At 37.5% G+C, this 11,206-nt stretch overlaps 1 protein-coding gene across 1 annotated transcript in view; it reads left to right on the top strand.

Annotated features, from left to right (window-relative positions):
* Window positions 1-987: 987 nt before the first annotated feature.
* Window positions 988-11,206, top strand: part of mcf2l2 (MCF.2 cell line derived transforming sequence-like 2) — a 103,954-nt gene continuing 93,735 nt past the window's right edge. The window contains exons 1-2 of the mRNA XM_055221591.1: window positions 988-1,013; window positions 11,109-11,192. Of these exons, the coding sequence (XP_055077566.1) occupies window positions 989-1,013; window positions 11,109-11,192 (109 nt within the window). The 5' untranslated portion in view covers window position 988. The remainder of the gene's footprint in view (window positions 1,014-11,108; window positions 11,193-11,206) is intronic.

Raw genomic sequence — 11,206 nt, 5'->3', positions numbered from 1 at the left:
CTCTCTCTGTTCTCTCTCTCTACCCTTACCTATCTCTCCTTTTGTCTCTCTTGCCCCCTTACTCTTTCTCTGTCCCTACTCCTCCTCCTCCTCTCTTTCCCTCCCACTTTTACCCCGCCCCTCTTTCTCTCTCTCCCTCTCCCTGCTCTTCCCTCTCTGTCTTTCCCTTTCTTTCACTCCCTCTAATGTCTGCCTCTCTTCTTCTCTTCCCCCTCTATCTCCTTCTCTCTCCTCCTCTCCTTTCACTCCCCTCTCCCTTTCCCAACCTTTTTTGCCACTCCCCCTCTCTCTCACCCTTCTCTCTCTTTTTCTCTACTGCCCCCTGTGTCTTGCTCTCTCCCTCTCTACTCCCCCTCCTCTCTTTTCCTCCCCCTTTTACCCCATCCTCTCTTGTGTCTCTCTCCCCCCTCTCTACTCCGCACCTATCCCTCCCTCTCTCCGCTGTTCCCTCTCTGTCTTTCCCTCTTTCTTTCAGTCCGTCCTCTCTCTTTTGCACCCTCTCCTTTTCTTACCCCCTCTCTCCACCTCTCTACCTTCTTTTCCCCACCTTTTTCACCACTCCCGCTCTCTGTCACCCTTCTTCCTCCCATTTCCTTTCCTCTTATCCTCCCCTCTTATTCCCTCTCTCTACCTTTACCCCTCTCTTTCTGCTCTCTCCGTCTTTCCCTCCCTCCACTTCTCTCTACCTCCCACTCTCCCTCTCTCCGTTTGTGGGCTGTGTGCACAACAGAGCAGCTCTTCACCAGCCTCTGGAAGGAAAACGTTACCACAACAGTCTCAAAGCTGTGGTCTCTCTCACGACAGACGCACAGACTGAGCAGCGGTGAGAGGGACGGCTTGTTTTGGGTTTGTCGTTTACGGGATGGCTCGTTTCAGCGCGGACTCTTATCGCTCCTGTTCTCTGTTATTGGATGTAGCAGACTTGTCGCTCTTCCGGATTGGTTGCACATATGTCAGGACTTTGTGAGCGGCGCCGGACCTAGCAGTGATGAAGAGCGTCAAGCATGTTATAGGTACGCTGTTGACAATAAAGCTAGCAAGTTTTAACCATGTACTTAAAGCGACAGTATGTAATTTTTTAGCCAACAATAGACTGTTTCTTCATTTTGGCTGTGTCATTGCAGTGAAAAACATAGAAAAAGCATGTGTTCTTACTGTGAACAGGCTTGCATCTCCACAAACCTGACTTGTATATGCTCTGGAGGCTACTTCATTTGCTCTTTTGGATCTTAAGTTAAGAAAAATAAGTTAAGAAGAAGAAAAATAAGTTAAGAAAAATATTTGTTAGCTATAGAAACAGTTTGTGTATTGTTAATATCTGCATGGGATCAAACCATGAAGCCTTTGGTCAGTGGGTGAACATCTATTCAAAACCGATACTGAACTGCTTTAGAATTTCACATAGTTTTGAAAAAATGGAAAAGTATTATGTTTATAGTACATGTTCAAACAAGTGCCATATTGCAATTGACCATTAACTGACCAAGTTTTTATTTAAAATATATAAAAAACAAAAAAAACAAAACATGCGTCCTTACTTTGAGCGGGCTTGCATCTCCACAAACCTGACTTGTATTTACACTGGAGGCTACTTCATTTGCTCTTTTGGATTTTGAATAAGTTTAGAAAAATATTTGTAAGCTATAGAAACAGTTTGTGTATTGTCAGTATCTGCATGGGATCAAACCATGAACCCTTTGGTCAGTGGGTGAACGTCTCTGCAAATTGATAAAGTGCTTTACAATTTCACATAATAAAAAAAAAAAAAAAAGTTTTACGTATATAAGATGTTTTCAAACAAGTACTGTATTGGAAATGGGAGTGTAAGCAAGTTTTTATTTAAAACATTGAAAAACATGCGTCTTTACTTTGAGCGGGCTTGCATCTCCACAGACCTGACTCTTCTTTAGCCTGGAGGATGGCCCCCTTTTGCTTATTTCCGTAGAATTTTTCCTTTGGCTTTAATATTCCACACTACAGCATAAAACCTTTCTATTTCGATGGCAAATGTTTTCCAGAGTGTGGTTTTAACTTTATTTCCATAGCAACGTGCAGGTGATGGGCCACCTCCAGAAAGTTACACACTGAACATTTAAAGCTAATTGCTAAATGATAGATCAATTGCTAAAATAATTAAGATACATTAAGGTGCTTTTCTAGTGGGAAGTTCCGTTTAATGTTATCAATCTCCATGGAAACAAGAAAGTGCCTGGTCAGATCTGTGGAGAGACGACCCCGCTCACACAACAAATGTATTTTGAGCAATAAAGACATTCACAATGAAGCAAAACAGATACATTTAATGCCATACTGAAGTGAGACACTGAAGACAAACAGGCCACAGACTCCACCAGAAAGTTCCACAGTGCACCTTTTAAACGGGTTGTTAAGTTAATAGATATAGCGTTCCTTTCTGCGTATGTGAGTAATACAGCAGTGGAATAATACCCAGTGTAGTTGAATGCCTCTTCTAGCTTAATGAATCACTCCCATTAAGAGAAGTTTATACAGACATCCAATTAGAGTTTAAAGAATATTATTTGAATTATACGGAACAAATGTATTTACCAGATTTTGTGAAATTACCTTACAGATGTTGCATTGTGCGTAGGCCTGTCTCGATAATTACAATATCGACTTATCGTTCAATGTATGACAAATGGAACAATTATTTTTAAGTGTCAATATTTAGCATGGATACTTTTTGCTACTACTGTACTATTATTTTTTTGTACTTTTCTGACAATTTCAGCTGGACAGGGTTGAATTAAAAACTTGTATGACTCACTGAGTGTTTCATTGATAGATTTCAGTTCGTGTTCATAACAATACTGCACATGTAGGGTCATTTTTGGGGTGAAATCCTGCTTTAGGGTGATCGTGTCAATGGCATATTATCATTTATTGTCTATATTTTCTTCACTAATATATGTTCTTCAAAATATATTATGTTATATGACAATTCTTGCTTCTTACTAAGTAGAAGTTTGATCTTATGCTTACAAAGAGATATAGTTAATCTTTACTATTTACCAGTCTTATTAAAAACATGCAGTCTCTTCTCATTTAGGAATTATTAGCAACAAATAAATGAACTATCACAGCCAAACTGCTTGTTCTGGTCTCACGTTAGTATTGTATTGACTTAGCACTACTAAATAATGCATCGCTTGAAAATTGTGCGTTAACAAAAAGGCTCAAGTGTCAGTCAGCGAGACAAAAACAACATTTGTCGTACATTTTTAAAATCATTTATAGACTGCTTATCTTAAAGGTGCACTATGTAACTTTAATGGAGTGTCAGTTACAGTGATATTGCTTTACCTGGAATGTTCCAATCTATGGTATTAAAACTGTGTATCTTGCATTTAGTGTTTCTATAGCTACTGTACATTCATTTTGTCCTGTTACCGGGTTCGTTTCATCGCAGATCTGACCTGTAACTTGTCCTCATGGTGTGACCCGCTTGTTTTCACGGAGATAGATAAATTCAATGCCATACTTCCAGGTAAAACATCTCCATAGTAACAAGCAAGTGGCAGAAAAGTTACATAGTGTACGTACGTAGTGTAGTAGTAGTTTAAAGTCCTATATTACGCAAAATTGACTCTTGTGAGCTGTAAGCCATGTTAGAATGTTGTTACGTCATCAAAAAAATGTGTTTTGTTTCATTCACACATGTTTGAGTAACACACATTATTAGTCAAAGCTCAAAATGCTCTGTTCCACCTTGTGATGTCATAACGCAGTACTTTTCAACAGTTAGATTTTGCTTTTTGTTCAGTAGAGATTGGAAATTCCTGTGCAGAAATGATCCAAATGATTTTAGTGAAGATGTATAGAGTTTTAAAACACAATGGAGCACTTCCTGTATTACCACATGATGACATCACAAGGTGGAACAGAGTGTTTTCTGTTTGAGGGAAGAACTCAGCCTAAATACGAAGAGTTTGTGTATTAAACATGTGTGAATGAAACAAAACACAACTCCAGGTATGTTTTTGATGAGGAAACATTATAACGTAGATCAGAAAATAGTGTAATATGAGCCCTTTAAATTTCAGGGGTGTCAAACTCAATTTCACCGAGGGCCACATCAGCAAAATGCCCTCAAATTTGCATAGATGAAAAAAATATAACTGTGTAACTGCGTATCTCCTGATAAACTGACATTTTAAGACAGTAACACATTGTAATTTACCTTGTCATGGGCCACATAAAATGACGTAGCGGGCAACATTTGGTCCCCGGGCCTTGAGTGTGACACATGTGCCTTTTAATAGTTCATAGCATTATTGGATCAAGTGCAGTGTAAAATTGTGGTTTTAGTCTTAAAGCTTACTCCAAAACAAAGAAATCGGGGTCAAATATGCAGTTAATCCAGGCCTGACGATAGCGAATGTATTTTGTATAAATATTATTGTTAAAGATCCTATCGTGTTTTCAAAGCACTGGCCAAAGTTTTAGCTATAAACCACATCATACGCTGCTTTTATTTGCAATTTAACTTGTAATATGTTATCTTTGTTTCTAATAAAAGCCAAAGTTAGATGTTTCGCTGCTCGTCCAAGCCGCTTCTTCAGTTCGTTGTGTTTATAGTTAGGCCAGTGTAGGAATGTGAATTAATCAAATCGTTATTGAAGTTTGAGATTAGATAATTTGTAAAATGCTTTTTAATGGAGTGGTTTACAGCCAAAGCTCTGTCAGTAAAAGCATATGGTTTGGAGCAGAGTTCAGACGTGCGTGTTTGTGTGTGAAATGGCAGGGATTCGAAGTCTATTGGGGAGGGGAACTGAAGCTAGCTAGATGCACTGCTCCGTCTGAAGCTCTGTTACTCAAGTTAGAGCTTTAATCTTTTGTTTTAACACAATCTGACAAACTGGAACCACAAAAGTTGATCTGATTTTGTACTTTTAAACAGGTCGCCAATGGTTTTTCAGTTACTTCGACCTTTTTCTGTATAAGCCAGTGAGTACTACCTTACCCCACAAACTTTCCAAGCGTCACCGTCTAACACTTTTGATCTAGGATTAAATTGGGATTATATAAAGTCAAGAGCACGCTAACCTAAATCATAAATGAAGTCTTGTCCAAATGAAATGGACGTGCATATGATATTTATTTTTTACTAATTATTCATTTGTTTGATGGGTTACTATTGTGGTAAATATTTGTTGTAGTTTTCGTCTATTATTGTGTATTATTATGTACATTAGGGAAGTTTTGGCCCTTGTTTTGTTTGCAGTTATGGAATTACCTCTTATGCCGATGTTTAACCAGTAAGTAATATTATTAAAAAATATGTTTTATATTTCTTTGCAAAAAAGTTTTTAAAGGAACTGTAAGATTTTTGTATTAAAATCCAGAAACATGACCTAACATTGTACCGAGATACGAGGTAGACATTCAGAACAAATTGCATTTACTGATGATAATTGTAGTGCTGATTTTATCTAAATTATAAAAAAAAAAACTACATTGGACTTGATTGTTTATGTAATAATTTAGTGTTTTGGGTTACACTCATCTATCCAATCAGAAAAGCCTCACAAGAGTCTCTCATTTGGGTTGCCAGATTTGATACTGAAATCCAGCTGGTTTAAAATGACTCTCCATGCTCTGAATCGTCTCTACTTAAACCCCAGCAGCTGCAGCCAATCATTAATCAGTGCTAGTGCGGCCTCTGCAGCTCAGTGAGTAAATTCTTGAGGTTCTGAACTCTCACATGAGGCTTGTTCATAAACAGAAAATGAGAAAAACGTATATGTGTCCTCTGTCTGCAGGTTAAGACACTGGCAACCCAGGGTCAGTTGTGATTGTAGTATTTTAAAATAACTGTACTGCTGCATAACACCATCCTTTTAAATCTAGTATGTTAACTACAATTTTGTGAAATGTGTAGTATAACTTAAAATAAACAAAATACAATAGAGCTAGTACTACCAATACTGGATTTTATGGCTTTATTTACAGTCTGATGTGGTTTAATGTCATTTCCCTGTGAATTAACCAGCTGACACTCAACTTCTCACAAGACTCCATATAAGTTTTATGTCAGTCACTTGGCTTAGACACTGTTTTGAATGTGTTCCTTGAGCGTAAAGGCCTTGTACATTGAGTTCTTTGTTGCTTTTCTATGAAGCAGTATTTCCAGCCTCAGGGACAGGAGCTCATAAAAGAGTCCATTGGATGAGATTTCAGTCATGACGAGCTAAAGCCCAAAACAGTCATACAGCATGCGTTTTTGACAATACGGCATTAGGTGTATTTGAGTTGCATTGTATATTCAATTATAGGCATTTTCTTGGTGCAAATAATGCCTTGTAAAACTTGTAACTCCACAGATCTGACCTGTAACTTGGCCTGGTTCTATCACCTGCTTGCCTCCATGGATGTTTAATGCTTGCTTTGCCAGTCAGAGCCACGCGCTTTGATAAAATTACAAAGCTGAGGGTTTGAAACAGTATCCTGTCTTCCTGATTTCAGAGGGCGTGATTGACAGGTGGATTAACCAATCAGAGAGATGCATGCTCCATTTAGGTCAAAATAAACATGGCGGTTTAGGGGGGAAAAACACAGATGAAAAGATCAACAATCAATTAAGGAAACTGTTATTTATCTCAGGCAAAATAAGTTACATATTTTATTTTATTTTGAATTATACAAGAATTTTCAAGATGATAAAGGTCTGTCTATCTAATCTGTGTTTTACATTTGAGCGACACGTGCTACAAATTAGCGGCTGCGGTTGGATCGTCCCAAGTTACGACATTGGTTTATTACGCTCTATGATCCGATTTCAGACCCGGAATGTAAAAGAGACTTGCTGGTCAGGCAAGTTTAATGCCATACTGTGCAACATTCCAGGCAAAAGTAATAACATCTGCATGGAGACAAGCATGTAACAGGGAAAGTTGCATAACGCAGCTTTAAGAAGTGATGTTTCTGTGTTTATATGTTGTTCATTTGTGCAAAAAAGTGTATGAAACTGAATTGGTCTTTAAACTACCAGAGAAGGAGACAAAGGCGAATTTAAAAGCTGGTGTAAATACTCAAACAAAATAATTCAAATTAGTCAAAATCAAACAGAACGTGATAAAAAACACATCTTTTTTATAGCATTTTTTCCCTTTGCTTGTTCTTTGCTGTAATTCCAACTGAACTATTTTCACCGCTTATGTTTTTAAGTGCTAATGGCTTTTCCATATGTTGCTGGCGGTCTCCTGTTCCACCTCCCTCTGCGCTGAACTGGGTCTGACCACTACTACCTGAATATTTTCCTGTGTGATTTATGGATGTGTTTAGAGACTTTGAAAATCACACGTTCATTTGGTTTTGTAATATTATAATCTGACCATAAACACATTTGCAAAGACTGAATGTTTACTGTTTACACATAACGCGGTGTCAAGATTTCAGTGTTTGCATATCGTGCTGTGACAGAGATAAGAGGTTTGGGTTGTCCTGTTACTATGGCGTTGGTTGACCTTGTTTTTATAATGAAAGCCGAAATTGTGGGTGGTTTCATATAAAAACAGTCAAGCTTTGTGCAGTTATGTTGCAGGAAAATGTGACTATATATTTGTATCTTATTGTTGGTTTTATTGGTTTTAAGAAGTTCAAGCTGATTCAATAAATTATCACATTTTAGGTTCTTCATAACTTGACTCGTTTAATCTTTAGCTGATGTTCTTTTTATGTGAAGTTTTGTCTAATTACAGTGGTTTCCAAAGTTTTTCTAGTGGTCTACCCCCTGAGACTTACTTACTACCGCAACACGCTTGAAGAAAATGTCTTTTGACTCTGAACACGTTCTTTTAGTTAAAATATTGAGCTATATATAGAATTATGTCAAAACTGTTGCATCACGTTTACGCCTGGGGGATCCAAAAATCAAAAGATCTAATGAAGACAAGATGGGATTTTCTTTTTTCCCAAAACTATCCTCACGTACCCTGCAGTTTGGGAGCCACTAGTCTAAAACATTCTGCTTAATACTTACTTTTGTGGAGAATTGTAACAGGCAAACGGAGGAACAACTTTTATAAAATGAATAGCTTCTTTCATAGTCTGTGTTTGGTATGAAATTTAAGAAAATGTAAAAGCACAATTAATTAAAGGGGCGCTTCCTTGTCGTTATAATGGATTTACTAAAATTATTTGCAATCATGATTTTAAGGGGCCCTGTTACACTATTTTCTGATCTATGTCATGTTGTTTCCTCATCAAAACAGTATCTGGAGTTGTGTTATACTCCACACGTTTAACACACAATCGCAAATTTAGACTGAGTTCTTCTCTCAAACATAAAACCCTCTGTTCCACCTTGTGATGTCACTCCACTGGGTTTTTAAACTCACTTTCGCTAGAATAATTTGGATGATTTCAACCCTGAAATTGCCAGTCTCTACTGAACTAAATGTAAAAGGTAGCTGTTAACTACCACTCTGTGACATCACAAGGTGGAACTGAGCATTTTGAGCTTTGGAGATGTAGACAGACTAATAATAAAGATTTACTCGAACATGTGTGAATGAAAAAAAACACAAATCTGGGTGTCTTTTGAGGGGGTAACAACATTATAACATGGCTCAACCTCTTGAGACCGGGTGTCCTCATCTGTGAGCAACACATTTTGGGTTGTTTAGGCCACAGTGCAAATCTTTAGAAGAACAGCAACAAGAACATGTTCAATTTTGAATATTTCTAAGAGTTTAAAATATTTTTTTTTTATTTGTATGTTGTTTTTTATTTTATTTTTTATTGTATTTTCATTAATTATTATTTATTATTTTTTATTATTATTTTTTTATTTTTTTATTTAAAGGCATATGTCTTCCTGCACCTGTCAGCAGCACAAATGAGACACATTGATCCTAGAGGCACAATTGTTTCTCATTTTGTTTTTTACACAAAATGTATGTGTTCAAGCACTTAATAGTTTTTGCAAATAAAGTCCTGCAAGAGCTCGGGTCTCAGGAGGTTAAAGCTCACAACTGTCTATTTTGCATAATAACGAACCTTTAAACAGTGATCATTCAGGACATAATAAGAACTAAAAATGGCAATCATGAGAATTTTTTTATGCAAAATTGAATCTATCCATCTATCTAATTCTATCCATACCAGATACATTTGAGATCTGTTGGAGCTTAGAATAAAAGTAAATAAAGGATTGAACATTTTTGACAGTTTTTATCAATAATGGTTCATCGCAATCTAAGAGTTACATGCACTAATATCTCCAGTGTGTCTTGAGTGGTTAGTCAGCAGACTCCACTCCGAAGACAGACTGTATTGTTCCCGTGTTCAGGCCCTGTGAACCTTAACCTTTGACCCCTGCAGCATCAGCATAATTTAGCCTGTCTGTCCTGCTTCTTCCCCTGCACAGAGGGAGACTTGTTCCTTGTAAAATGAAGCGGAGGAAGGTCAGAGCCTCTAGGCCTAAACTTACCCCTACCCATATATGAACCACTATGCAGTCTATTGAGGCTTGTATTGTATGGGCACGTACATTCAATCATATAAAAGGCATGTGTTGTGAAAAGGGATAGTTTCCGAGTGGGAATTCCCATAGAAACATATGTTATGGTCAAAACAGTGCATATAATGAAACGTATTATACAGAAGTGGGTCAGAAATGGACCACATAATACAAAACATACACAAAACCCATTTATTATTTACGACAGCTGGACATTTAACAGCGCAGTTTACAAGCTGAATACAAGTAAGCGTGGGCCGTATGGATACTTTGGGTTTTAGAATAAAGTAGCGCACGTTTCTGACAACACGCTCTTAAAATGTTTTGAAAGGCTGGTCCAGGGCTGTAATAGGACTATTTCAGGTCCAAATTGTGACTAAACCAGCTAATAACATAGGATTACAACGTCGCTGCACTAGTACTAAATAATAATGATAATAATAATAATGCATTAGATTTATGCACTGCTCTTTTGGACACTCAGAGACATTTTAAACTGCCTTATTAATTAGCTCCATATTTGATGGGGGTAAGGTGCTATCCCAGTCTACCCCAGGGCAGCTGTGTGACAGAAGTGATGCTACCAATCGGCTACTGAGGTCTTTCAAACTCGATTTTGATCCTAAGGAATAGACTCGATACTCAATACCAATTCTGATAACATGATGATAATGAAAAATGCTCGTATTTACACAGTAGAATGTGATTTTCAGCATTAAGTCGCAGTATTTTCTACTTTCTTCGATTAACCATGTGGCCTTATATCTGCGTAATCTCTCAGTTGTCCATACATGTTCCATAGTGGTACAGGAGCGTAAAAGACTTTATGTCTGTGTCTAATTTAGTATCAATTAATACCTGATTTTTGATACTTTTGGCAACCCTACAATCTGCACCATCCAACCACCACAAACGCTCATGCACATATCACATTTATACACGTCCCACTGTGCTGGTGGTTGAATTTAAGCCTAGAGATGTCCGCGAGAAAAATCTACAGATGCCAATCACTGTCTGGACTCCTGGATTAGTTTAATGCCGTACTATGGAATATTCCAGTCAAAGCAGTATATTACCATAGAGACAATCAGGTGGCCATCATAAAAATGTAAACACTGCACCTTTTAGTAAGATTTTCAGTCATTTCTTACCATTTGACATGCCTTTAAAATTTCAGCTGTTTAGACTGAATTAGTGGAAGAATTTCCTGTGGAAACAGAACAGCTGGTGTTTCACTGGTGAAAGTTTGGTTCAGGCCAAATGGAAAAGTTTATTGTAGAGACATTGTCAGTTACATCATGGTTGGTGGTAGAGTTTGGTAAGGGAGACAACATGTGTTTTGTATTTGGAAGTAGGACTGAGCAATATGAAAAATAAATCCTTATAATATTATGACTTATTATTTAAAATTGATTATTATTATTTGTTTTTGTCCAACAAATCCTTAGTTATGTTGTGTCATTTTACACTTCATGCAACTTGAATTATGAATTATGCATGAATTAGATGTGAATGGTTTGGTTGTGGCCACAGAGTTCAGATCAGCACTTGACTTCATTATCTAAGTATATTTGGTATATGTCGATATCTACACACTGACCCGTGTGTGTTTCCTGTTTTGCAGACGAGATCATGCAGCAGGAGATCCGGCCGCTGTTGGCTGTGGACATCATCGAGCAGCTCCATCGACAGTTCGCCGTCCTCTCAGGTAAATACACACGG

This window comes from Periophthalmus magnuspinnatus, chromosome 4, assembly GCF_009829125.3.
Source record: "Periophthalmus magnuspinnatus isolate fPerMag1 chromosome 4, fPerMag1.2.pri, whole genome shotgun sequence".
NCBI classification, from domain to species: Eukaryota; Metazoa; Chordata; class Actinopteri; order Gobiiformes; family Gobiidae; genus Periophthalmus; species Periophthalmus magnuspinnatus.
This window is presented reverse-complemented; position numbering and strand designations above follow the sequence as displayed.